We start from the raw sequence: 26332 nt of genomic DNA, 5'->3' as shown, positions 1-26332 counted from the left end.
CGATATGGAAGGTGAAATGTTGGGCGTGCGGCAGAAGGCTCGCTCTTTTTTGCAAGGGGGGCGGGAGGGTGTTGCGTCCGCTTATTGGCGAGCATACCCGACCAGCGACATAGGGGCCGGACAGACCGCAAAGCAGTCGTTAGATTGCAGAAAATGTCTGGTAATGCGACGGGAGCCTTCAGCTGTACCAACCCCGTGCGCCGGGTCCTTGTTGGACTTCCTCCTGTCGGTGCGGGATCATGGGTTCTTTAATGTCGAACGCGTCGATGATGTCGCGCCAAGTCGCCATGTCAATGGACATGATGGCTTGGTGTCGCATGGCGGCCTTCGAGCGAGATGGCTCTGCCGACGAATTTCTTCGAACCGGTTCTTTTGGTTGTGTCAGTGGCGCTTGCGGAACCGTTGAACGGACAAGGTGACCTACCTATCGATGGGAGGCCATCGTCGTCAAACTCGAGCCTGACACTCCCTTCCCGAATGAGGAAGCTGACATAGAACATGTTCTCGACCGTCTGACCGAACGAATACGGGTTGACCACGAAGCGGAGCAAGTCGATGCCTCCAGTCGACCGCAGCGCGTAGCGGTCCATCAAAGCTCTCTGCTCCTCAGGCGTGGGATCCTCGCTAAGGTTATCGATCGCGTCCTCCACCGCATCCTGGGCGACCTGCTGCGCCGTTTCCAGCTGCACATGAATCTTCCTGCAGATCGAGGGCAGGTCGTTTTTGTCCGACTTCTTCAAGTCTTCTGCCCTGAGCTCCTCTGGTCTGACTTCCAAAAGATTATTAACCCTAAGGGGGGCCGACCTCTTGGTGATCTTGCGGGCCTTCTTCTCAATCGACAACGGGCCCAGGAGAAAGCCGGGGAGGGCAGGCCGGCGAACGGCGGGTATACACGCAAAGCGACCCAGGTGAGCCCAGTTCAGCATGTCGCCATCGTCGCCAATCTCGTCCTCGTCCTCGCTGCCCAGAGCGCCACGATCCGGCTGACGCCTCCTCCTCTGGGTGCTTGAAAGCTCGGCAGCGTGGTCGTCCGCAAACCCGCGGCCTTGTCGCATGTACGTGATGCACTTTGAGACGAACTCGTCGACGTCGATTCCGTTCCCGACGTTTCCCGAAGTCAGCCGTTGCACGCGGCGAGCGGCCAGGTCAGAGGCAATCACCAGCCCGCGCGAGTCGATGGCAGCCTCGACCGTCTGCTTCACGTCCTTAATAATACGGTCCGACTGTTCGTAGAAGTCGAGGAGAGCCTTGGGGTCCGCTTGCAGAAAGTCGTCTGGCCTTTCGATCATCTGCCTTTGCAAACCTCGCATGCGTTGCTGAAGCTCTCTGCGCGTCTGCATCGGCTGGGCCGGGTCATAAGCCTCGGTATCACTATTGTCGTTTGCATCATCCGGCGAGGGATCCCGTGTCCTGCGCCGGCTGGTCGACTGCTCGCTCCCAACATCCGATGTCCGCTTCCTCGAAGAGGACCCGGCGGCGCTCGGGCTATCGCCGCCTTCTCGGGTTGGGAGATTCCGTCGGTTTTCCATCTCTGCTGTGAGGGGTGAGAGCGGGTTGCGCGTCGCGTTGACTGAACGACGCGCCGATCCGGCGCCGGTCATGGGCTGTGCTTCAGACTATGGCGAAGCAAGAGAACCGTGGGCGCACCCAGTAGTGTACAATGGAAAAAAGAGGTCTTGTCTGCACTTGCACATCCGTTCTTTGTCTGGCGCTTTGTTCTTCCCCTCTTTCCGGGAGGATGGGTGCCTCTCAATTGTCGCGTCTTAACAAATCCGGAACGCGGTCAGTGATTAATTAGCGGAGTACCTGAGTTAAAGCAGGCCCACACTCCGCAACCTTGTGGGGTCACTGCTGAAGCCAGCTGGGCCAGTTATACTACTAGTACGGATTACAGTACACTACCTACTCGTAGGTAGGCACTTCCTTCGGCGGGTTGGTGGGGTGTGACCAGGTCGGTCAGTAAGTCCAGCTGCACCTATCCACCACCATCGAGGCTGCCTCAAGTGCCCGCTGAGCGACAGGGGTTTGGCTCGATCGGTCACAGCAGCACTGTGCACGTCCGGAAGTACCTACCTATCTACCTGCTAGGCGCGGAGTATAGATTATTACTGCTCCGTAGTACTGCGTAAATCTGCACACTCAATGACCGGGAAACCTGGAAGCCTCTCACCCTCTACCTTGGTAACGCCGAACTCAGTTTCAACCCGAGACCTCTTCATCTCTACATCGACTCGAAACGGCGCGTCTCACCCGCGAGACGCCAGAGATCGCTCTTCGCCATGGAGCCATTCTCGTTCGCCACTTCCGACTCGCTCGATTATCCCGTCAGCATCCGCATGTAGGTTTTCGTTGCTCCTCGCCGTTGGTGGTCCACGGTGCACAGGACCAATCCATGCATTTCGGAGAGAGGGAGAGCTCCTGCTGACACTACCTAACCGCCACCCGCAGCATCAACCTCGAGGGCTCCGAGCCCCCGCTCCCGTTTTCCACCCTCCTTGAACACCCAGAACTACGGCATATTGGATCCAACCAAAGGTATTCTTTGTGGCCTTGCTTTCTTAGCTCATCCCTGACATGGCCTCTAGTCCCCACTCAGATCTCTACGTAACGGTTCAAGTGTGGGCCGGATCTAAGCCCTTGACCGTCCCAGTCCAGACGGCTTACAAGTCTTTTCGAAATGAGAGGCGATGGAACGAGTGGCTTACGCTGCCCGTAAACTACTCGACTCTGCCCCAGAACTCACGCCTCGCCATCACCATCTGGGATGTGTCCCCCACTGGAGGTCCGGGAGCACATGGGCACGCAATCCCGTTCGGGGGGACAACGCTTCCGCTGTTCGATAAAGATAACCAGCTTCACAAGGGCCGCCAAAAGTGTCACGTCTACAGGCACCGACGGGCCGATGGCAACGATGATTCCAAGACACCCGCCATTCTTCCCAAGAAGAAGTCAAGGAAGGGAGCACCAGAGGATAAGGACGCTGATGAATTAGACCGGATGGAAAAGCTCTTCAAGAAGCACGAGATGGGCGAGATTCCTCGCGTCGACTGGCTGGACCAGCTCGTCTTCCGGGGGTTCGAGAAGCGCGGGCTGCAGTCCGCCAGGTCGCACACGAAGAGCGCCCAGCAACAGAAGGCCGCGCGAGCAGATGCCTTGAAAGATGGGGAAGACGCTGACTCTTCACCGGAGCCCTCGAACTTCCTGCTGAATGTCGAACTCCCCAGGTTCGACTTCCCAATTGTCTTTGCCGACCACGAATACTCACCTCCGCCTGTCTCGTCCTATTTGCACCCCTCTTCCTCGCAGTCGAACCTCGTTCTCAGACCCCCGCCAGAGATTCAGCTCGGCCCGGGCATCAATGCGGCAGAGGACGACGAAGGTTACGGCGGACGCTTGATCCGAGTGTACGACCCGGAGGTTGCGGCAAAGGATAATCCGGCGGAGAGCAAGCACCGAAGGCTTATCCGCGGCCAGCACCGCAACGGCATTTTGGACAAGGACCTGAAACCAAACGCCAAGGTCCGGGACGAGCTGAACACGATAATGGCATATTCGCCAACACACACGCTCTCTCCCGATGAGAAAGATCTCATCTGGAAGTTCCGCCATCACCTGACCCGCAACAAAAAGGCCATCACCAAATTCGTCAAGTCGGTCAACTGGCATGATCAGTCAGAGTCTAGACAGGCCGCTCAGATCCTGGGGAAATGGACCGATATTGATGTCGACGATGCCCTCGAACTACTCGGGCCTACCTTTGACAACTCGGCCGTGCGAGCCTTTGCCGTCGACCGCCTGCGCAAGGCCGACGACCAAGAGCTACTTCTCTACCTGTTGCAGCTGGTGCAAGCACTCAAGTACGAACACATCTCCCCGCAGCCTGGTCACGAAGTGACGCAGGACTCCTCCCTAGCCCGCTTTCTCATCTCGAGGGCTGCCAACAGCTTCACGCTTGGCAACTACTTCTGGTGGTACGTCATGGTCGAGTGCGATGACAAGTCGCTGGATCAAGGAGCCGACAACCAAGCCATCTATGGCAAGATCGCCTACGACTTCATGACGGAGCTTGTCAAGCGGCCAGGCGGGGAGGAAACGCGAAAGACGTTGAAGAGACAGGCCGAGTGGATTGCCATTCTCTCCAAGATATCTGGTGAAATCAAGGAGTCGAATGAGTCCATAGCCAAGAGAACGGAGCGAGTCAAGCAATTCTTGGCGGACCCTAGGAACGAGCTCGTCACCATCGACCCACCCCTACCGCTCCCTCTCGACCCGTCGGTGGAGATCATCGGCGTCGCTCCGGAGGATACTGTGGTCTTCAAGTCATCTTTGCACCCGATCAAGGTTTCGTTCAAAACCACGTCGGGCCGCAAGTACCCCATCATCTTCAAGACGGGCGACGACCTTCGCCAGGATCAGTTGGTGATCCAAATCATCACGTTGATGGATGACCTCCTCCAGAAGGAGAACCTCGATCTCAAGCTCTCGCCGTACAAGATCCTCGCGACCAGCACAAGCGCCGGCCTGTCACAGTTTGTCCACTCGATGAGCTTCCAGAGCATCACGTCCAAGTACCGCAACAATCCCGCGCTCGCTTACCTAAAGCAGAACAACCCCGACAGTCAGGGACCCATGGGTCTGCGGAAGGAAACTTTGGACACCTTCGTCAAGTCGTGCGCCGGCTACTGCGTCATCACCTACATCCTCGGCGTGGGCGACCGGCATTTGGACAACCTGCTCCTCGCCCCCGACGGCCACTTCTTCCACGCCGACTTCGGCTACATCCTCGGCCGCGATCCGAAGCCGTTCGCGCCGGCCATGAAGCTCTCCAAGGAGATGGTCGACTGCATGGGCGGCTCCAACTCGGAGCATTACCGCCAGTTCAAGCAATACTGCTTCCTGGCGTACAGCGCCCTGCGCAAGAACTGCAACCTGATCCTCAACCTGTTCACGCTCATGGCGAACGCCAACATTCCCGACATCAAGCTCGAGCCGGACAAGGCGGCGCTCAAGGTCAAGGAGCGTTTCCATTTGGAGATGGACGAGGAGGACGCCATCCGGCACCTGGAGAGGATTATGGATGACAACCTCAACGCCCTGGTCCCGGTTGTCATTGATAAGCTGCACGAGTTGGTACAGGCGTTCCGGGCGTAGTGGATTTTCGTTGGAGAATGGAGATCCGGGCTCTTGTGCTGTTTCCGTAAATCTCTAGGGCACGTGCTTTATGTGATGAATGAGCGGCGTTCTCTCTCTGTCATAGAGGGTCCGGTGGGGTTGAAAAGCAGAGTCTCGTTTCCGGCTCGTACAAATTTGCATGATACCTCATGGCATGCTGGCATAGTTTCTTCGTTTTTCAGGGGCTTGTTATTCGTCACTTAACGTCAAACGGACCTGTCTATATATACATATATATATATATATAATGGTCCGCTTGTGTTTACATGGCGACGAGACTCACATTCAGCGTGCTATTATTAAGGTTTTTCTATTATGTCACAGGAAGGAACAGAGGGGAGGCAGACTCAAACTCAAATCTATGTGTCGCCGAAGACGAACAGGCCCTTCCCGCTCTTGAAGCCCTCCAGGGTCCCTTGGATGGCGTCCTTGAGGACCTTCTCCTCAGTGTCCCAGTTCCACTCGACTTCCTTGAAGGGAGACTCCTTGAACTTGCCCTCCCGCATGAGCTCGAGGATCTCGTTGATGGTGTTGCGCTTCTCGGCCGGGTTCTCCTTGGCCCACTCGCTCAGCCAGAAGCCCTCGAACCGCAGCCGCTTGAAGATCTGCGGGCCGGTCGGGAAGGGGAAGCTCTGCCTCGACATGCCGCCGTACGTGACCATGCAGCCCTTGGGGCTGAGCGCCTTGATCATGGCCGACGCCGACTTGCCGCCGACGCAGTTGAGCCCCAGCATGACGGGCTCCCTGTCGCCGCGCGTCCACTCCTCCTTGAGGCGGGCGGAGAAGGACCGGTCGAGGAACTCGGCCTCGGTCACCACCACCGTCGCCCCGAGCTCTCTCAGCTCGCTCTTGAGCGCCTCCGTCTCCTCGGCCGTCGCCCGCTCCCGCACCACGTTGATGCTCCGCAGGCCCCACAGCCGGCCCAGCTGGATCGCGGCCCGGCCGACGCCGCTGTTGGCGCCGTTCTGCAGGAACCAGGCGCCGCCGGTGGCGCCGTCGCCGCGGGCGAAGCTCTTGACGCTCAGGTCGACCAGGTCGACGTAGTCCTTGAGCATGCGGTAGGCGCTGCACGGGTTGACGCTGACGGTGGCGACCTGCTTGGCGGTCAGGCCGGCGGTGCCCTTGTCGCCGCCGACGCGGAGGAGGGCGCGGTCGGCGTTCTCGACGAGCGCGTGCGTCCGGAAGGTGCCGAAGCCGGTGGTGGCGGGGATGACCCAGTCGCCCTTCCTGAGGCCGCCGCCGACGCGGGGGCCGACGGCGACGACCTCGAAGCAGCCCTCGTTCCCCGGCACGGCGGAGGGCTCGGGGGTGCCGAGGAGCGGCGAGAAGGCCGGGCGGGCGCCGTACGTGCCCTGGATGGTGTTGACGTCGGCCGGGTTGACGGGGGCGGCCAGGGCGCGCACCAGGACGGCGCCGTCCGGCAGCGTCGGCGAGATGGAGTGCGTGTGCAGCCGCAGCACGTCCGACGGCTCGCCGAAGCGCGAGAAGACGAGCGTCTTGGCTTGGGTGTAGCCGTAGGGGCCCGACTTGTATCGGCGGCCGAGGCGCTGCGCGATGGACTGAGGATCGCTGATGCGCGGGTTCCTCGTGCTGTTGTTACCGGACTGATGGAGAATGGCGGATGGTAGTAGACGGGGGGGCGTGCTTCTTGTGGCTGGCCGGAGGAGGTGCCGCGCTGCGGCGTTGGGGCTGAGAACCGAAGCCATGATATGAATAGTTATTCAAGGCTGGTTGTTCAAGGCTGGTTGTATCAAGTTAACGGGCAGGAACCTGAAGGAGAAATTGAAAGTTGAAGCGCTTCGGCAGAGCTCGGCATGCGAACCGCTGCTTGGGAAGATAATGTTATGCAACAGCCTTTTATTTTTTGGCTGGAGTTCGGATCTTGGTCCGGAAAGATCGATGCTGCAACTGCCGTCGGCTACTGTTTAAAAGTACACCGGAAACAAACCAAGCGGCTTGCTTTCCCAAGATGAAAAAGGGGGCCGGAGTCTCTCGACAAGCAGTCCGTGGTCGATTCGATCGTTCGATCCGTTAAACCGACAATGACGTCTAAACTCTCGCGCAGCGGGTGCCCCACACAAGCTTCGGCCAATGAAATCACAAAGCATGATGCTCTGCTAAAGCTACGGAGTACGATAACGTTATCACCCGCTCCATACAACTTGGTCCCTTGCCTACCTATTTATAAGCTCGACTTTACCAAACCACTTGATCCAGCTAGCCATCCCAGAATAGATACCTTTGTGTATCGCTGCTTGCAGTAGGCGGGTTTATTGTTAACATGGTCTCACTTATATGCAAAGCAGGCGGCCGTGGATTCCCTTCTCTGACACTTCGTACTTGGTAATGATGAGATGGGGGCTTCTCCTCCCCTGTTTCCGAATTGCAACTCATTGGTAGCTTTTCAGCCTTGCCTATATAGTTTCGACCTAGTGTGTTGGACTTTTGTGATATGAATAGGCAGGCAACTTATGTATCAACTCCACCTCTTCACCAATCCGTCTTGCTGTTTTCGGGAGCCAACAACAGGTACGACCAGCAACTAGGGTTAAGCAGGCCTTAAGCTCCGAGGTCTGTGGCCCGTCATGAACGCTGCGTGGCAAAACGTCAACGACAGCCTCCTTTTTTTTCCTTCTTTCCCTTTCTCTCTCCCTCTTTCTCTCTCTCTCCTTCGCTGATAAAACAAGCTAGCTTCCCTTTGAACGCGAGATCTGAAATATATGTGTAGAAGAACAATCAAAAGAAAAAAAGGTGGGGAGAGGGAGGGATTTAGGGCAACTGGGAAAACTAACCGCCACCGTTCGTTTTTTGCAGGGGTGTACGTTATCGTCCAAAGGTGGATGTGATCGCTAAAAGTCACGAAAAAGCCACAGGTATCGCTAAATAGAGAAGAAAAAGGAATGGGGGAAAAAACGTTGATCAGGCGTCTGGACGCGCTCTCAATGAGCAGCCAAAGGACGTGAAACATGTCAAGTGCCACAACAGCTGCAGAACATACAAGGCAATAGGCAGCCATGCAAATATCGTCATAAAACAAACGTCGCTCGTGAGAAGCAGGAGAAGGCAGAAAATGAAAAGAAAACCAAAAAAAAAAATTCGCTGGGTATCTTGCTTTGGCAACTCGGCAACTCGTTTCGCAAGAGCCGCCTGATTCGGCGGTAGTCTTGACCCGCTTGGATCGTGATGCAGCTTGACCTGGCCATCACGCCTCCGTATGCCCAAGCTCAAGGGTCAGCCAACACCGAATCAAAGTAGGTGATTGTCGGGCGCCCGGTTTATTTGATGTCCTTGAAAAGGTCGCCGTCAAAGCTATTGTCATTTTGGATGCCCAGCTTGGTGTTTATCTCGCTAAGCTCTGGGATCATCGGCGGCGGCGGACCGGTCGGTTTCTTCTCGTCTGTGGCCGGTGGTGAGAGAGGCGTCGCGGACTTGCTGGTGCCATTGTCGTTGCTCAGTAAGCGGCCGAACCAGCCGCTCGCTCGTTTGGCCTTCTTCGAGTCCGAGACGCTGGTTCCGCCACGGCTTTTCGGTCGCCCGTTCCCAGCACTCTCACTCCCATTTGTCTGTGCCTGATTCAGCAGACTCCGGCTAAACAGACGTCGGATGCTCCCCGGTCGGTTCGACAAGGTGGGCGAGGCAGGACCGTCTTCGGCGCGTCGTTTGGTGCCCGCTACCGAAATGCCTGACAACTGGGACTTGGGTGATGCGGTGTCCGGCTTTCCATTCGCTTCGTCTTCCCCTTTCTGTTCCTGCCCTTTGTCGACATCCGGCGTATCAGGCGGGGTAGGAGCGGCCTTCTCCTTCACCGGCGAAGGTAGCGGTGGGGGGATATCGGTGCCATCCGTCAGGGAACCGAACTTGAAATCGAGAGCGGGAAGCTCGAACCGTTTGGCGGGAGTAGCGCCTCCGGGAGTTGAAGCAGTGGTACTAGTTTGCGATGGCATTGTCGCGCTGTGAGGGTTCAGAGTAGAACAAACGAGGGTAGGACGGCGGGCAAGGCGCGTGCGGTTGGCGTTAGCGAAGGGGTAAAGAGCGAGCGACGTTGTAAGGCGGAAACGAGAGTCTGGCGGCGCAGCAGTTGAAATCGTGAATCGTCCGAGCGTTGAGGAAGCAAGACGTCGGCGGGCCTGATGGGGGTCTTTGATTCGCTTGTCGACCGCACGATCAAGGCCAGAAGAGCGACAGAAGACCAGGGCAAATGGGTTAGTTTGGACCTTGCGAAATGGCAGACGTCTTACGACGCTGGGTGGCTTGAACCAGGAGCGTTTCTTTGGGTACGAAACGGTGATCAACCGAGCCAACCTGGTAATGTCGAAGCCTGCAGACCATCCAACCTCAGGTTGCTAGCAGATGCCTCCCGATTGGCCTGTTAGTGGCTCTGGTGAACGTGCGTCGTCAAGCGAGCTTGCAATGGCTTTGCAACGGCATTGGAGCTACGCTATGCTACGCTATAGTTTCTTGTAAGAGAGGCTAGGGGGAGCCAAATCTCCGGCGCTGGACCCTTGCACTGAACGTAGAGAAGGGGCAGCGGGTCCTCTTGGACGAAAATGGAAAGGCGCGTCGGCTATCGCCCAGAAACGGCAACACCCTGGGTCCTACTTTCTTGTATCCGTAATCCATACTTTTACGAGTTAAGACGAGTTTGTTGCTTTACTACTGCGTATTTCGTTAGATGCTTCTTGCCACTTGCTCTTCAATTTTTTTTTTTTTTTTCCATGGCACATCATACGCTACAAAATACACTGCATCTGCGCCTTTGAGCCACAATCTGTGCAGAGTTAATATTCGAACCTGGTTCAAAATTATGTACTCCGTACGACGTCTTTGTACTCAACGTACATACATACATCCAGTCTCTGGCGGTGGAAGCAAATAGTGAGCTGTGCTTACAAGTAGTGCGTTGGGAGCTGAGACACCATGGACTTGCAAGACATAAACGAATACACTTGTATCATGTGATGGGATTTAAACACACCGCCCTCAGATGGAAGAGCGAACCCTGCGGAGATGCCAGCAGTTGGGCACCTTGCGAAGACAATACACCGAACTACCTGGCGTTACATATGAGCCAGTAAATAGAAGCGGTGACTGAACAAGCACGAGCTCTTCTCGCTCTTGATGGACAGTGACTCTGATTGACCATGCTTGAGGCGAATGCATGAGAGCTATTTGTTCTCAGCAATTGTACATCCCTTACCTACGCCATAGTGTCACAAGGGGCAGTTGTAGAGTACGTACTAACGAGCGTCTAGCAACAGCCTTGTCGGCCTTACCGCTACATCAAATGTAATGTATGGTAAAATCACCAACGTTTCGGACATTAAAACCTTACCTCGATTCTCGGAGTATGTCGTTAAACCGTCTCCCACTCCTACAGTTATCACGAGGCCGCGAGAGAACTTGGTTCAGGCGCAAATCACGCAAAGCTCGCACATATTTATCAGCACTACGATTTTGTTAGATTACCCCGTTCTAGTCGTCTAAGCAAGTCCGATACTGTGTCCACGTCTCCAGTGTGTACTTCTTATCTATCGCCATTTTCAGTTATTATTCGAAGTGTTCCTTTCAAAATCTTCCAAGCGAGAGAGAGAGAGAGAGAGAGAGAGAGAGAGGAGGATAGAATGGAAAGCACAGTACTCATTTGGTAGAGAATAGATTAGAAATGGGTAGGAGGCGGTGCCATCAGGCGGCTCAGCATGGTGCAGGCGCTTTGACTTGTTTTACAGTGATTCAGATAACAAATACTCCGTCCCGAATACGGGCTGCTCCGTACCTACGTCGCAACCACTCTCGGCAGCAGCGACTCACCCTAGAGCCAAATGAATCGACGACGTGAACCACAGTATCGCTAGATATAAGGTATAGCCAGTTGATTCTAAGAAGACTATCCCCCTGACATTCCCAAGCTCGCACTCTCTCTGAGCCACGAGTCACGAAACCCTGCACATCACGACACTCTATCTCATGAACCCTTCATTTGCTACGAAAGTAGCGTGTTCCAAAGTCGGCCTTCTGCAGACCCGATTCCACTAACTCCAACCAAAATCCCGGACTACAGCCCCCCATCCTGAACTCCATTGAATGTTCTTGAACTACCAACAGTCATTGCAACACCGCTTGGTTTCTTGCATTGGAAAATCGAGCCGCGAGACGACTATTTCGGGACGGCGTATTGCTGTGTCCAAGCCCTTGCGGTGGCAATGGCTGCCTGTTCGTCCTCCTTCCAACTCTTGGCAACATCGGCAGCAAGCGGATCATCCGGGTTGGGGGCGCCGAGGAGCGCTTGGATGGACAGCAGGATGGTCCGGATCTGTAGCGCAGGTGACCAGTTATCTGACAGCCGGTAAGCCTATGTCACTACTAGTGTGCCGTTCCCCATCACCCACTCTTGAGAACGTCGAGGCAGATGCGGCCCAGCTTGTCGACATTGGGGTGGAAGATCTTGGTCAGAAAGCGAATTTTTGGGGGCGCCATAGGGTAGTCATCGGGAAGAAACAGCTCGAGTTTGAAGACGCCGCCTGGAAAGCAGTGTCAGCCGGCGAATGGCCGTGGGAACTTCGGATAGTCCACAGAGGGTGGTAGGACGCACCTTCGTACGGTGACGACGAGGGGCCATGGATTTCGACATCGAAATACCGGAGGTTGTCTTCGTGTGGAACGGCGCTGATTCCAGGAACTCTGTTTGTTGATCGAATCAGATGCAAGTCTTGGGGAAGCATATGGCGGGGTTGCCGTTACGGTTCGGCCATCAGCCTCTCAGTCTCTTTAACAATTCTCTTTGGTAGGGCCATGGCGGAATGTATTTGGCGTAACCAGAAGCGACTTTAGGGAGGTAGTATAGCTGGGTAGTGTGGCGGTATCGAACGGCTGAAAAAGCGAGGCAACAGGGTCTCCAACAGCAAGACCCAAAGGAGGGGTTTGTGCCTGGACTGTGTGTGATGTCGCAACAACACTCAAATGCTCGGCTGAACGTCGAAAAGGGCAGAATTGCGAGGGATGCACTAAAACTTCTGCGTTGGGTTCGGTGAGGAAGGCGCGAATGTATTTGAGAGGCGGAGGCGGCCGGGTCGTTTGTCGGGCACGGGAGCAGAGGATGTTTTATGTATATGTACTTGGGAGAAAGAATGTGGAACTGCAACCGACCTCGCCGACGACGGGTTGGTGGGGTGTTGCCAAACCAGGCCGATAAGTGCACGAGCCATGTCCCGCGCTCGGTGGGCCCCTGTCTTCCGCTAAACCTTGCCTGTTCCTTCCCCTTGCCTGCTGCATCCCCGTCTCAGCTTTCATTGAAGATGGCTTCGCTCGTGCGTCAACTTGGACCTTGAGAGCGAGAAACCGTGATAGCGAAAGCCGACGCCTGCTTGAAAGTCTCCAATTACTCATACTCAATCTCCCGAAGAGGCGCGGCCGGTGAATCGGCAGGCCAGATGGCGAACTCTGAGCCTTTGCCGCATCTTAAATTGTTCCCTTCGATGAAGACCGTCACTTGATCGTCGTCTAAAGAGGAAAAAGAAAAAATAATCAAAACGACACGCCCCCTATGGTGCTCTCAACAATGAGTTACGCCTCGTCCCGCACCTAAAACATGCCGTTATCTTTTGTGCGCCTCTCCGATGCCCCCAAGAAGGCGAAACCGATCAGGTCGGCCTATGAAAGCGAGAGTTTTGATGCCGATGGCGCAATCCACGTCGACGGGCTGGTCGGGTCAGCGACTATCTCCCCCTCAGGACGAGATGTTGCCTTAGCATCGTGAGCTGCCCAAACCTTTGCTCTCTGCTGTCCCCGATGAGAATCCGTCTAATACTCCCGCAGCCCCGAAGGTCTTGCCATCATTGACTTGGATTCGCCTTGGAGCCCTCCTCGGAGGTTGAGCAGCCATGGCCTCCCATGGCTCGTTGTTGACGTACAGTGGTCGCCATTTGCGGCACGCGATTATTGGGTGGCCTCTACGGCAAACCATCGCTGTTTAGTATGGAACCTCAACAAACGGGACGACTCGTCGTCAGGTGCCATTGAGCATTCCCTCCAGGCTCACAGCAGAGCCATTACCGATGTCAATTTCTCCGCTCACCACCCAGATTTCCTTGCGACCTGCGCAGTGGATGGCTATGTTTACTGCTGGGACCTTCGGCGGCCGAGACAGCCTGTGCTCTCCTTTTGCGACTGGTTTGCTGGCGCCACCCAAGTCAAGTACAACCGCCAGGACCCGAATGTCCTCGCCTCTGCCCATGACCGCCGGCTTCACATATGGGATGTCAGGCGGTCGGTTGAGCCTCTCAAGACGATCGATGCTCACACGTCTAAAATTTATGGTGTCGATTGGAACCGCATAAATTCCACTTGCCTCGTTACGTGCTCCCTTGATAAGAGCATCAAATTCTGGGACTATGGCAAAGATGGCGAGGAACCGCAGAGAGTTATTCGCACTGATTTCCCGGTATGGCGAGCTCGCCACACGCCTTTCGGGTACGGCCTATTAGCTATGCCTCAAACAGAGCCAGGCAACTTGTTCCTCTTCGACCAACGCCCCGATCCCGAAACCCCAGTGGATGGGGCAGTCAAGCCTGTCGCTGTTTTCCCAGGACACGGAAATCACAAGGCCAAGGAATTTCTCTGGAGAAGTCGCGGCGGCGTGACCAACGAAGGTATAGATAACCGCGATTTTCAACTGGTTTCCTGGGGCGAAGACAACGAGCTACGCCTTCACAAGGTCGAGCATGAGCTTCTGGAATCCGTGGGTCACTTTAAAGGTCGTCCCCTGATGAAGAACCTCATCCTCACCCGCAAGGGTGCACCATACAAAACTTTCCGCACCGTCGATGATGTTCACCGCGATCGCAGAAGCCCGACCATGACCGACCGCCCTGGTAGTGGCGGGCAGCTTCGCCAAAGTGCGCTGAGCAGCGGCTTGAATGCGGGCCTCCGTCGTGTTGGACCCTCTTGGAGGTCCACGTCCATGAAGGCGAGGACGAACACAAGCAAGCATGTTGATAAAACCCAGCTCCAGATCGGATGGATGAAGGGGATTACCATGTCAAAGAGGAAATCTAGCTCGGACGCGCCTGGCCGTGCTGGTCCGGAGGACTCGGGTATCTTCGGTCCCGGCTACGACAGTGGTTGGGGGGAGCCAGAAACCATTCAGGACGAGTTCCTCCGTATCAGCAACCAGCTTCCCAATGTCAAGTGGGAGAACATTGACATGGATGCTCTCACCTTGAATGCGTCCCTCAAGGGGCCGTGGGGTGTCAACGGCGAAACGATCTTCATCAAGGTCAAGGTGGATATTCCCAAGAGCTACCCGAAGAGCAAGGCACCGCGGTTCTATGTCGAGAAGTCATCATTCATGCCAGAAGAGACGCATCGGAAGCTCGAGCATGAACTACGTGAACTTGGGAACCGATTCTTGCAGCGAAAGCAAAACTGTCTCGACACCGCGTTTGAATATCTGCTTGGCGAGGTCGACCTCGAAACGAGTACCGCGTTTTTCAACAATGTCCGAGACTTTGATGACGACGACGCATTGGCAGATGAGAGCTCTAGCGAGGAAGATGAAAATGATATCCCAGCTGGTGGTTCGGCATCCATGTCCCAGGAGCTCAGCACCAGCACCGAACTGGACCCCTCGGGAACCTTGGCCTCTGCCCAGCGCCAGGCTGTCACGCCTCTGCCCATGTTTTGCGGAGCTCGATTCTCCAATGATGGCAGGTTGGTCTGCTTCTTCCCGACAAAGGAGGAGAAGGCCAAAGCTCTATTCGCTCTTCCGCACCCAGATTCGTCCAAGGAGCGGTCGAAAGGAGAGCCCACCTTTGCCGGCTTCGGTCGCCTTTCTCACGACTCTCCGCCTCCTAAACATCGGTTCCATGACGAGACATCTGCGACGGATGACCAGTCGGAAGATTCGGACGACACCGAGTCGACGACCTCGACGGATTCTGAACCGACAACGATGCACAAGGTCGATCTGTGGTATCAGACAGGTCGCCGTTTCCGGAAGACGTGGAGCGCCAACGAGTCGGTACGATCAAGTGGTGGTGGCACCGGCGCTGGAACGGGGACTGGCACAGGGACAAGCCGGAAAAAGCCAGGCAAACCGAAGAACATTATCTCCATCCATGACTTACAAAATGACCTCCCGTCAAAGAAGCAGCTTGCTTTGGAGTATGCCATCTTCGGCGACGGGGCTGACGTGTGCAGTCACAACGCCGCGGTTGCCGAAAAGTACGGGTATCAGGATTTGGTCCACGTCTGGAAGTATGCCGCGCTTCTTCTTCGAAGAGACATCCCGCTTGAGCTACATGACTGGAGGCACAGCGGGCAACCGGTGCTCGTTATCGCAAGGAATGTCGCGGTCCATGCGAACGAGGAGAAAAGAGCGGGGGAGACTACAGCACCAGGGTCCAATCTAGCTGGCCGAGTCAGATGGGGTCATCATCCTCTGGCGCGAGACTTGATTAGCGAGCTCTTCGACTACTTTGAGAAGGTCGCCGACATTCAGATGTTGGCCATGCTGGCGTGCATATTTGGCGACTACTCAATTGAAGAGGAGGCGGCCATCGCAGCATCACATCTTCCTCAGCCGAAGACACCGTTGCCCATGAAAGCTCCCTCCTTCTCGTTCGAATATTTTCCCACCGACCCCGCGCTCTGGAATTTCAATTACAAGAGTCAAGCCAGTTCGGCCATAACGACTCCCAGGACAGCTAATACTCCGGCCATGTACTACTCGGATCCCCCAAGCTCCGCCGACGAGGTGACGGGCTCCCTAGAACCGAAATCGCATTCTTACTCGTGCGGGGAGACACCTCCTAATCCTGCCAGGGAGCATTTGCGGGATGTTGCCCAAACGCAGAGCCTATCTACATCTCCCAACACCAAGTTCTTTCACCGTTCCAACTCGACTGTTGCTGCCGCGATTGCTGCTAGTCTGCCGCGGGCGCTAGCTGGCATCGTCTCAGGCTCGCCCCCGGACCAGGTTCGGAAGCGCCCGAGCCCTGCCGAGACCATGCTGGGCAACCTTACCCCCAATGCCGTTCCATGGGCTGGCTCGGCCGTGTCTGGCGCTGGCCCAGACACGCCCGGAACCTCACGGACATCGTTCTCGGATGATGAGTACTGGAAAGACGACCTCTTAGCCATGGTCCCAATTGGGGTGTCCTGCATTCCGGAAAATCAAGGCCAGTTCGACGACGACGGTTGGATGTCGACCTTCTTGATTGACCGCGACCGTCGCCAAGTATATTCTAATTATCGTTACGCATACGCGGAAATGCTTCAGATGTGGGGCCAGCCTCTTTCCCGTCTCGAGATCATGAAGTTCGACGTCCTCAACGAGGACAAACTCTCCCCCAGCACAGCCACGGCCAGCAACTACGCCGAAGAGAGCGCACCGCACAACACTCCTTTCTATCCCACTGGAACCACCTCGCCAACCTCACCATTCGCCGACCGTCGCGGTCTCTTCCAAGAACTCCTCAATTCAGGCCGCGGCGTTGATGTGACAGGGTTTTGCCGGATACATCCGGGCGTCCCGCTGGAACCGGCAGAGTACCTTCGCCCAGCACCAGGCGGCGCGACGAATGCCAGCGGTGCCGCCGTCGCCACGGCCCTCTCAAACACCACCCACAACTCCACTGGTCAGCCGCCCATAATGAACGGTGCAGTCGGCGTCTGCCACCGGTGCACCGCGGAGCGGGAACACGCCGACCTGGTCCCGCAAACCGAGCTGCAATGTGTCTACTGCTGGGCGCCCGTCGTCGGCCTGTACGCGCCGTGTGTAGCGTGCGGGTGCGTCGCACACGAGTCGTGCCTCGCCGAGTGGCACGCCCTGGGAGGCAGCGAGTGCCCCGTCGGTCACGAGTGCCGGTGCGTGGAGGAGGCGAGCAGCGAGACGGCAGGGAGCTGGGCCGGGCTGCGGGCTGCGGTCCTGCTCGCCGGTAATGATGGCGGCGGAGATAATAAGGACAGGGGAGCCGGAGGAGGATCGGCCGCCGGCGGCGGCGGCGGGGACAGCACTGCGACCCCGCGGTCGGGTTCCGGAACGCCCAGGTCGTCGACCCGGTCAAGGCGTAAGTCTGCGCCGGCAGACGCGGCCAAATTCCATAATGTATTTCGCAGGGCGAACGACTCGAACCCTCCCCGCTCCCCTTCTCAAGCCCAATTCTCCGGACTGGGGGCGGGTCCTGAAGAATACAGTGGTGATACGGCGGGGGCCGCAATGAGAGCCCGCTCCAGCAACAGCAGCAGGATTCTAGGCGGGGGCGGCGTGTTCTCCTCGCGCAGGAGGGTTCACGACGGCGGCGATATGGACAGGGCGATGGACCGCGAGAGCGCGGCGTCGTCGCCCGGCCCGGGAACGGTTACCGTTAGCGGTGTTGCTGGCGGGTTGCTGGCGGGCGTAAAGCCGCCACCGAGAGGGGAGGAGCCGATCTCAGCGGCACAGTTGAGCCTGGGAAAGCGGCTGAAGAAGCAGCTGGAGGAGTCCGGGCGGCCGGGTGTGCCGCGGAGGAATACAGGGGGGTTAGCCATGTGGAAGACGTCGAGTGGTGGTGCGTGATGTACGTGGTAGAGGAAATGTAAAGCTATATGTGTCTTAACTGTGCCGGTAAAGGAAGGCAGTCAGGGAAGATCTCGAAGATGAGGAGGGCAATATTATGTGGCATTCTTTGTCTCCTCCGTTGTGGTATGAAGTGACCTCAATTGCACTCCGATCGTATTGTGACTTCGTTACAGGTCAAGAGATGAGGACAGACACATGAATTGATAGACAGTCTTCCCATTGCGCGAAGTCAATTCCCCTTTGCCCTCGTGTGATTGTTCAGGCGCTGACTTAAGAGGAAGCCGAGTAATCTTTGAGGCAAACGGTTTTGCCGATTTTATGTTTGGGCTTGGCCTGTCCTGTATGTTCTAGCTACATTTACAGATTCTCTTCTTACAACCGAGCTGAACCCGGCACAGACCCAACCCTTCTCTTCAACTTAGCCTCCCCTTCACAACCAACACAGACATTCTGGCTTAACTCACGGCCAGTTCTTGGCAAAGAAGTCGAGCACCGTCTTGTACCCACGGGTGTACTCTTCCTTGACGCGGTTGTCCGACAGGTCGGAGCGGGCGGCCATCCAACCGTGGATCTGGTCCTTGAACGTCTCGACGTGCTTGGGGCCCTTCAGGTTCGCCTCAAACTGCTTGACCTTGTGCTCGGGCTCGTCCTTGGAGGCAAGCAGAATGAGCGGCACTCTGATGGTCTCCGCCTCCTTGGGGTCGACCATGGCCGGGTGGCACTCGGCAGCGACGGAGAAGGGGTTTGAATCGCTCGAGGTGATGAGGCTCACAACCTTTCCGCCCCAGCAGTACTGATCAAGTTAGAGCCATTTAGCATCAGCTGGTTCCAGCTTGGAGATATCGACAAGATGCTCCCGGGAGGGTAGGGGTTGCTTACGCCAACGATGGCCCAAGACTTGATCTCAGGATGCTTGGCTTTGAGGGTGTCAACGAAGCCAGGCAGGGCATCGGCCACTCCTTGGGGCGGGTTCTTGCCGAAGAAGGCGCTTAGGTTCTTCTGCTTCTCAGGGGTGTTGGGAGGATACCTTTGGTTGACTTCGCCTCAGTATCTCTTGGCTGAACCTCCACGAAGGTCGCCGATCATGAGCACCTACCACTCAATGGGGCATGGCTCGCCCTTGAACCAATCCGGAATGAAGACCTGGTACTTCTGGGAGTGGCTGTAGGCGAGAATATCGGAACCCTGAACGGTCTGGTCAAAGTAGCCAAAGATGTCGTAGATGACGACGATACCCTTGTCGGCATCGGCAGGGCCCGTCGTGTCTGAGCATATAGTCAGCAATGCCGTCGACGGCCTCCTGAAGAGGAACAATGCAGGGGCGTCATACAGGTTTTGAGGCCGCCGTATTCCTTGTACGAGCCCTTGGGCTGGTATCCCGTCGACACAACGGGAGGGATGTTGCAGCAGGCCTCACTATGGCCGTGGGTTGCGGGCATGGTCGACATCTTGGCGGTCGTTAATGGACAGTGAGAAGAAGGATGGCCTGAGAAACTATCTTGGGACTGCCGGATAAAGCGGGTGTTTGGCGGCGAATTTCGCGAGGCGAGCTGTCGGGTGCTAGTAAAACGGCGAGTGGTAGCGTTAGTAGGGCCCTGCCGCGATAAGGTGACACTTGCAGCAGGAGGTGCGGGGCAGACAACTCTGCCAGCTACAAGACGGAGCTGATTCAACGCGGGCATACCTCTCTCTTGCGTCTCGTTTTTGTTGGTGAATTCGGGCAGAGCGGATTGATTCAAATGAAGAAGGTCTCGCTAAAAAAAAGCGACGGTAAATCTTGGACTTGTAAGGTTATTTGCTTCCCCTTTGGCAGGCAGACCCAAAATGCGGTTCCAGCATCTTCAGCGGGATTCCGAGTTGCGACCGCAATGCGGGGTAGCTTCGGTCAACCCCATGCAGCTCTGATGTCACTCGCGGTCTGACGAGCACTTTGCCGAAGACGACCTGCTGGAAAGCGCCAATGGCGAAGCGCTTGCCTCGGTAAGTCCATGACTTTGGGTTCCACATTAGAAGTGCTTTGCCCCAGAAGAGCATTCCTCCACATACCACTGGCGGTTGAGTTGGCAGCCAGAAGGGGGATCGAGAGGTGGGTGCCCCGACCTCTCATCCCCGTCGTTCGTTTTGCTGCGTTGTGAGTGCACATGTTCGGATTCGCAAGTGCGGACCCGGATTCCTCTTGACAGAACTAAAATATAACGCGAAGACGCTCATTTCCCTTTTTCCTTTTTTGAATCCCACTAGGCAACAGGTACGGCCCATCTCCCTTGCCAAACCGCGCACTGGAGTGTCCTTCGCAAGCTCCGTCGTCCCATTTTGTCAGAGGCTCCAGTGAGTGAAAACAATACAACGCAAGAAGAGCAAGGGAGGAGTTGGACCTCGACAATCGATGACCCCCAAAGACAAGCGCACCGAGCCCGCGGCAAATCACGCTTCGATTGTGTATCCCGATTTTTTCATGTCTTGCACCGCCTTCATTACCACCTGTATCTCGGCCTCGAAACGCAGCGTTTTCGATACCTCGCGGAGCGGTATCCATCGCGCGTCCAGCTTCTCCCACTCTTCCTGCGTCCCCGAGTCCGGGATATCGGTGCACTCGGCGGTCGCAGCAAAGAAGTAGACACACTTCAGAGCCTCGGTCTCGGATTGCGGATCTGGGTAGATGCATGCCCCGACGAATTCGTGGCTGGGGTGCCCTTCGGTGATGTTTGGGGGCTTCTTGGATGTGTCGGACAGTGCAGTCTTGGGCGGAGTTGCACGGGTCGCAACGTCAAGCTGGAGCGGTGTTACATGGAGACCAGTCTCCTCGTACGTCTCTCGGAGCGCAGCCGCAAGCATGCTCTCATCGAGGTTCCTCCTGCCCTTGGGCAGCTGGTAGAGCTTCAGCCGGTTATTCCAGATGACGAGCACCATGGCCCGACGCGGGTCGATCGTAACGGTTCCGCATGACATGCCGAGAGCGCTCGCCGGCCGGAAGCACATGCTCTTGTCAACCTCGTCTAGCCAAAGCCTGAGCTCGGACTCGTCCGAGCCCGGCCGTGGTTCCTGTCGAACCATTTGCCTGGTGGTTGTGCGACTTTAGGCTATGGTTGCTATCGAAAAGGCAAACTGCTGAGCAGTCGCGCACACTGATGGTGGCCGCGCGGCAAAGGGAACTGAAGACGATAGTCTCCCGTCCCGATGGAGAATCTAACTCGATCAGAGCGAGCTTCCTAGGCTGAACCAGGGACCCGGGCGCCTTTATACGGCAACCTTCTGGCAAGTCGCCCTTCCCTCCCAGTTTAAGAGGGCCTGGCCAATCAGCGGCGTAGCCACGCGAGCGACGTTTCCTTCCATGTGGCCCAAGGACTCGCCGGGCGGCAGCTCTGTGCAACAGGCGAGTGACCGGTGAGAATGCATGGCCGGGGAGGCATGCTTGGGCGCCCACCGCATGCAGGTCGACAGAGCCCCGGCCAATCGCGGCCTCCAAGAGGGCCCCAGGACTCGGGTATCTCAACGCTGGGCCCCCCAGTTCCCGGGGCCCCAACCGTCTTGCGGACACGGGCAATTCGGAATGTAACCCGATGCTGGCTTCAGGGCGACTGCAGCATCGCATTGCGGGAACCAAAGCTTCGCAGCATTCCTCCCGCATCCAAAGTCTTGCGGCGGTAGCCAGCCGGGGAGTGAACATGGACAATGCCCGGCCGATTTACCCCAGATATAACAAGGCACCATCGTCACGTCAGACATGCGATCAGGCAAAGGAACTGCCGAGTCGGAACCAAGGTGATACTCGACACCCCAGCCGACCGGTGAGCTCGCCCCTTGCATCCACACCGGTAATCGGCTTGCCGCCCGATTTAAGGACACAGCGCGCCGTTATGGGTAAATGTCTAGCCACACAAGTCAAGCTACCATCCGGCTTCCTGTTGCTGGCGTGGTCCGTCACACCCGGATACGGAATCAGTCGCATTGCCTTTGGCTTGCCGTGGGGAGGGACGCCGACCACACCGACAAACATGGCCCAATCGCTTGATGAGCATTTTCTCTTCCTGTATATCTTGCATTAGCCAACCCTTGCCGCATGCAGCGCTTGTCCCACACACCCAAAAGAGGGTCCGTCTAACGGACCATGTCAAAAAAAAGTTGTCGACCGGATCAAGGGTTCTGAAAAACCGGACAGGGCTGTAACCCAGCAGGAATTGAGTGTCTTTATGGGCACGCTGACATAGTGTCGTCACAGAATGCGCCCAAATGAATCATACTCCGTGGTATGTATCCGTACTTCTCTCTGCTAAACCCTTTAGCAATCCGAAACATTCTTCAAACCAGGAAAATCCATCTTGTTATGCGATGCTCGTGTTTCGAGTTTGAAGCCGTGATGCTTGCGTTACCTCCAATGAGAAACTGTATGGAATACATCGAGACCACAGAAACCGTTGCCGCGCGCACATTGTCTTGAGACATGTCAACCCTAGGGCACTAAGAGTCATGATCTCGAATGCGCTCATTCATTGCCCTGGCGCGTGCTTGCTCCCAGGCTGCGCGAAAGCAGGCTGGGAGAACTGGATAGTTACAATCTGCAAGACGTTCCCTGTCGTTTTACGGATACGTCCTTGGCAGGTATACCAACAAAGCTGGCTTGATAGGGCAGTGTCCGATCCAGGGGGCTCGTCTGGTTTTTTTTTGACTTAGATAGGGCGCTATTTGGCCCGCATCAAGGGTTCGCTGCTCGTCAGATAACTCCGTATCTCACCCTTTATCTCCTTTCTCCGGGGTAACACCGCTTTATGATGAGCTCAGCACTCGGCTGCTGCACCCGATGGTGAAAGAAAAACGCCCAGGAAAGGCGAAAATCGGCGAATCCGCTCCACTGAGTGTTCCCATTTCGGCATCGAAGTTACACCAGCTGTCCCAAAAAGCGTTTGTCTTCCTTCTTTCCTTTCATTGTGCCCTTTTGACCCATGCTTCGCTATCCTAGGCTCCTTGGCACCTGGACACGCGAGACCGGGTTGAACTAGATCCCGCTCGGTCGCGAACGCCTCGAGATTTAAAACAACCTTCCGACTACTCGATGGAGCAAGCTGCGTCAGGTTATGTATTATCTAGTGTGTATGTATGTATGTACATACAGCTCTTGTCAACTACTCACATATGGCACAGTGCTTCGCTGTTCAGGTATATCCTGAACGAGGACAGAACGAGACGCAATAACTGGAAACACGAAGATGGGTAGAAAAAGGAAAGGAGAAGACGATATTTCAAGAAGAAGACGACCTAATACTGCGTACAGCTATACTTTTAAGTACGCTGTGTATTCTAACCCTGGTGGTCGATTGTGGTTTCGTCTCTTTTCAAAAATGGCAACTAACAAACGACATGACTTAACTCTACACAGAGAGGTAATGTACATACCATATGTATGTACATACATACATATATACCTTACATACCCAAAAAAACGATGCTGTGTATACCTGTTACCTAGGTAAGGTACCTACAAGATACTCCGTACAGAGTAAATATAATGCATGCACATAACTACCTAAAATATACTTTGGGTAGGTGTAGACTTTGCAAAAGTAACTTTAATATATCAGGGACGGCCCAGGCAGCGTTCCCGGGCGGAACGCGGTCCGGTTCGCTCGCCTTCACTCCCGCATGGCACTCATCTCGAACCGCGGGAACCGCCAGAACCCGTACATTACGCTCATTCTGATGCCCTCACTCTAAGGTTAAGGTTTTTTGTATACATTTTCCAGCATAGTACGTACCTTAGATAGGTAGTGAGGTAGTGTAAATTTGACTGACCCCCACGCAACATGTGCGCCGGTGCAACGTCGGAGTGGGAAACTTAAAGTAACAGGTACGGCAGCACACACCACTCGCCCGGTGGTATTGCTCCGCCGGGTTCCCGCATCGCTCGTCGCTCCCGCACCCGGGCCAGTACAGAGTGCAGGAAGTCGCCTTCTCTCCTCTTCTTTCCCAATCGGGCAGATCCGACGATGGAACTGAAACCCTCCTTCCCCTTCTCCCTCCGCTCCTTTTTACCCTCTCCTCCTTCTCCTACTCTCCTACCGTGGAGAACCCCGGGCGCTCCTGCAACCTAGTTTAACATGTTCTTTCCCCGCCTTTGGCTGCCCGGCTCGCGTGTGCTCCCCTCGCTGCCGGGCCGCTACCTCATTGGCAGGGTAGTGAGTGACAGAGTATCGTCTCCCTAGTTTAATTCTTTGTTTCTTCTTCCTTTTTCCTTTTTCCTCCGTTTACCTCTCAAGGCGAGCCGCGCCGTCCCTCGTGACGCCTGGCGTACAGTACACTCCAGTACGACCCGATCACCTCGGTCTTGGAACGTCTCTCATGACACCAAGACGATGGCAACCCGATGGTTCGCGAGAGATGGCTGTGTCACCCGATCCTGCAACCATAATAGATAAAAAAAGCATGGCAGTAGTGTACGATGACCATGGCGTACAGGATTCATGTACATACGTACGGACATCCATACATGTGGTGTAATCCCAACCTTGGAATTCCCCATGTCGCTGCAGTGGCGGGAGGATCGCGGCCGGGGCCGGACCGTTCAGGCTCCTAACACGGGTATGCTCCACCAACAAGCAGCCAGGACACGGTATCGTCGTTTCAGGCCTCCATCCTGGTGGTGGGGAGGGTGGAAGCGAGCCGTCCCCAGCAGCACAGGAAAGCCGCCGATTCGACTTATCGCGGCTACACGGCACCCAAGGACTGCCCAGCGGCTGGCCTGGTTTTCGAACGGGGAAATTCGGGGAGAGAGAGAGAGAGAGAGAGAGAGAGAGAGAGAGAGAGAGAGAGAGAGAGAGAGAGAGAGAGAGAGAGAGAGAGAGAGAGAGAGAGAGAGAGAGAGAGAGAGAAAGGAGTACTGCGGTATTTTAATCTTGTTTTATTTCTTCAAAGGGATATACATCTAACTTGACAAATGGGCATACTCCTTATTAAATGCCCGCCCGATAACCATGCGCCGGACCTCGGACGTACCCGCGCCAATCTCGTACAGCTTGGCGTCGCGCAGGATGCGCGAGGCGGGCATCTCCTCGACGTAGCCCATGCCGCCCAGGATCTGGATCGCGTCCAGGGCGCACTCGGTGGCGCGCTCGGCGGCGTACAGGATGGCGCCGGCGCAGTCGTGGGTGCGGATGAGCCCCTGCTCGTCTACGGCGCGGGCCGTCGCGTACGTGTAGGCGCGCGAGGCCTGCAGCTTGGTGTACATGTCGGCGAGGCGGCCCTGGACGAACTGGAAGTGGGCGACGGGCGTGCCGAACTGCTTGCGCGTGTGGCTGTAGGGCAGCGCCACGTCCAGGGCCGCCTGCATCAGACCCAGCGGGCCCGCGCTCAGGACCAGCCGCTCGAGGTCGAGCCCCTCCATCAGCACTCGCACGCCGCCGTTGACGGGCCCGAGGACGTTCTCGCGGGGCACAAAGAGGTTCTCGAAGACGAGCTCGCCCGTGTTGCTGCCGCGCATGCCCATCTTGTCGAGCTTGCGCAGGCAGGTAAAGCCGGGCGAGGCCGTGTCGACGATGAAGGCGGTGATGCCCTTGGACCCGCCGTCAGGAATGGTCTTGGCGTAGACGACCACCACGTCGGCGTCGGGCCCGTTGGTGATCCACATCTTGGAGCCGTTGAGCACGTAGCCGCCGTCGACCTCGGTCGCGCGCGTGCGCATGCTGACCACGTCGCTGCCGGAGCCGGACTCGGACATGGCCAGGGCGCCCACCTTGCGGCCGGCGATCAGGTCCGGCAGGTACTTTTGCTTCTGGGCCGGGGTGCCGTTGAGTTGCAGCTGGTTGACGCAGAGCTGCGAGTGCGCCGCGTAGCTCAGCGCGATGGACCCGCTGGCCCGCGACAGCTCCTCCATCACCACGCAGTGCGCTTGGTAGCCCATCCCCAGTCCGCCCACGTCCTCGTCCGCCGTGATGCCGAGAAAGCCGGCCTCGCCCAGCTTGCCCCACATGTCGGCCGGGAAGTCGTTGTTCTTGTCGGTCGCCGCCGCCACCTCCTCGGTCAACTCGCGGCGGGTGAACTCTTGGACACGCTCGCGCAGCTCGGCGAGGTCGCTCTGCGAGGGCGGCTGGAAGCCCTTGGGATGCTTAGACGAGGCATTGCGCCTTTGCTGGCGGGCGAATGCGAAGGCTGCTGGTGGTGCTGCTGCCCGTGGTGATGCTGCCGCTGCCGCTGTTGATGGTACCCCAAAGCCGAATTGGCAACCGCGGGGGAATGCGGGGCTCGTCCTCGCTGCGCGCGACAGCGCTCGTGATATCGCTGAGCCTGGCATTGTGACTTGATTGACTGACTTGAATTTGGAAAAAAACAAAAGGAAATAGAAGCCAACTTGTCGATTTTGGTTCTCTCTCTTGTTCGGTGTTCTTGACTGGGAACGGGCTGGGGCAGTCCCCTTTTCTTCGTTCCCCTTAAGCCGATGCTTCCCCTTCCCCGAGGCCCCAAGTTGGTATGCGCCCCTGCCAGGGGCAGCAGCAGGCCTTGCCTATGACATCGTTGGCTGTCGGCAGCGGCCAGACTGGGGCTCGGCTTACGCCGGTTTGCCTCGGGCCGTCCCCACACTCTACCCCAGGTTTTTTTTGGGGTAAGACAGTGGAC

The 26332-nt window shown here is 56.5% G+C and overlaps 9 protein-coding genes across 9 annotated transcripts; 2 read left to right on the top strand and 7 right to left on the bottom strand.

Annotated features, from left to right (window-relative positions):
- Nucleotides 1–178: 178 nt before the first annotated feature.
- Nucleotides 179–1340, bottom strand: MYCTH_2050514 (uncharacterized protein; the record flags this gene model as incomplete). The annotated part of the gene is made up of 2 exons (XM_003660014.1): nt 179–369; nt 425–1340. 2 exons carry the CDS (start codon nt 1338–1340, stop codon nt 179–181), a joined length of 1107 nt encoding a protein of 368 aa, XP_003660062.1.
- A 939-nt stretch (nt 1341–2279) lies between these two features.
- On the top strand, nt 2280–5151 carry MYCTH_40109 (uncharacterized protein; the record flags this gene model as incomplete). Its single annotated transcript, XM_003660013.1, has 3 exons — nt 2280–2338; nt 2449–2535; nt 2586–5151. The coding sequence occupies 3 exons, from the start codon at nt 2280–2282 to the stop codon at nt 5149–5151; spliced, it is 2712 nt and encodes a 903-aa protein (XP_003660061.1).
- A 380-nt stretch (nt 5152–5531) lies between these two features.
- On the bottom strand, nt 5532–6878 carry MYCTH_39983 (alcohol dehydrogenase-like protein; the record flags this gene model as incomplete). Its single annotated transcript, XM_003660012.1, has 1 exon — nt 5532–6878. One exon carries the CDS (start codon nt 6876–6878, stop codon nt 5532–5534), a length of 1347 nt encoding a protein of 448 aa, XP_003660060.1.
- Nucleotides 6879–8447: 1569 nt separating this feature from the next.
- Nucleotides 8448–10710, bottom strand: MYCTH_105318 (uncharacterized protein; the record flags this gene model as incomplete). The annotated part of the gene is made up of 7 exons (XM_003660011.1): nt 8448–9490; nt 9914–9940; nt 10012–10028; nt 10063–10223; nt 10411–10447; nt 10505–10618; nt 10670–10710. The coding sequence occupies 7 exons, from the start codon at nt 10708–10710 to the stop codon at nt 8448–8450; spliced, it is 1440 nt and encodes a 479-aa protein (XP_003660059.1).
- Nucleotides 10711–11127: 417 nt separating this feature from the next.
- On the bottom strand, nt 11128–12243 carry MYCTH_2142209 (uncharacterized protein). Its single transcript, XM_003660010.1, has 4 exons — nt 11911–12243; nt 11762–11850; nt 11559–11690; nt 11128–11505 (listed from the first exon to the last, which is right to left on the bottom strand). Exons 1-4 carry the CDS (start codon nt 11961–11963, stop codon nt 11327–11329), a joined length of 453 nt encoding a protein of 150 aa, XP_003660058.1. The 5' UTR covers nt 11964–12243; the 3' UTR covers nt 11128–11326.
- A 403-nt stretch (nt 12244–12646) lies between these two features.
- Nucleotides 12647–17957, top strand: MYCTH_2297855 (uncharacterized protein). Its single transcript, XM_003660009.1, has 2 exons — nt 12647–12921; nt 12985–17957. The coding sequence occupies exons 1-2, from the start codon at nt 12758–12760 to the stop codon at nt 17723–17725; spliced, it is 4905 nt and encodes a 1634-aa protein (XP_003660057.1). The 5' UTR covers nt 12647–12757; the 3' UTR covers nt 17726–17957.
- On the bottom strand, nt 17957–19280 carry MYCTH_2297853 (uncharacterized protein). The gene is made up of 4 exons (XM_003660008.1): nt 19059–19280; nt 18825–18993; nt 18608–18755; nt 17957–18503 (listed from the first exon to the last, which is right to left on the bottom strand). Exons 1-4 carry the CDS (start codon nt 19174–19176, stop codon nt 18189–18191), a joined length of 750 nt encoding a protein of 249 aa, XP_003660056.1. The 5' UTR covers nt 19177–19280; the 3' UTR covers nt 17957–18188.
- Nucleotides 19281–19790: 510 nt separating this feature from the next.
- On the bottom strand, nt 19791–20720 carry MYCTH_2313974 (uncharacterized protein). Its single transcript, XM_003660007.1, has one exon. It carries the CDS (start codon nt 20705–20707, stop codon nt 20153–20155), a length of 555 nt encoding a protein of 184 aa, XP_003660055.1. The 5' UTR covers nt 20708–20720; the 3' UTR covers nt 19791–20152.
- A 3881-nt stretch (nt 20721–24601) lies between these two features.
- On the bottom strand, nt 24602–26169 carry MYCTH_2297849 (uncharacterized protein). The gene has a single exon (XM_003660006.1). The coding sequence runs from the start codon at nt 26007–26009 to the stop codon at nt 24645–24647; it is 1365 nt and encodes a 454-aa protein (XP_003660054.1). The 5' UTR covers nt 26010–26169; the 3' UTR covers nt 24602–24644.
- Nucleotides 26170–26332: the final 163 nt, after the last annotated feature.

This window comes from Thermothelomyces thermophilus, chromosome 1, assembly GCF_000226095.1.
Source record: "Thermothelomyces thermophilus ATCC 42464 chromosome 1, complete sequence".
NCBI classification, from domain to species: domain Eukaryota; kingdom Fungi; phylum Ascomycota; class Sordariomycetes; order Sordariales; family Chaetomiaceae; genus Thermothelomyces; species Thermothelomyces thermophilus.
The sequence above is the reverse complement of the archived record's forward strand: the minus strand, read 5'-3'. Positions and strand labels throughout refer to the sequence as shown.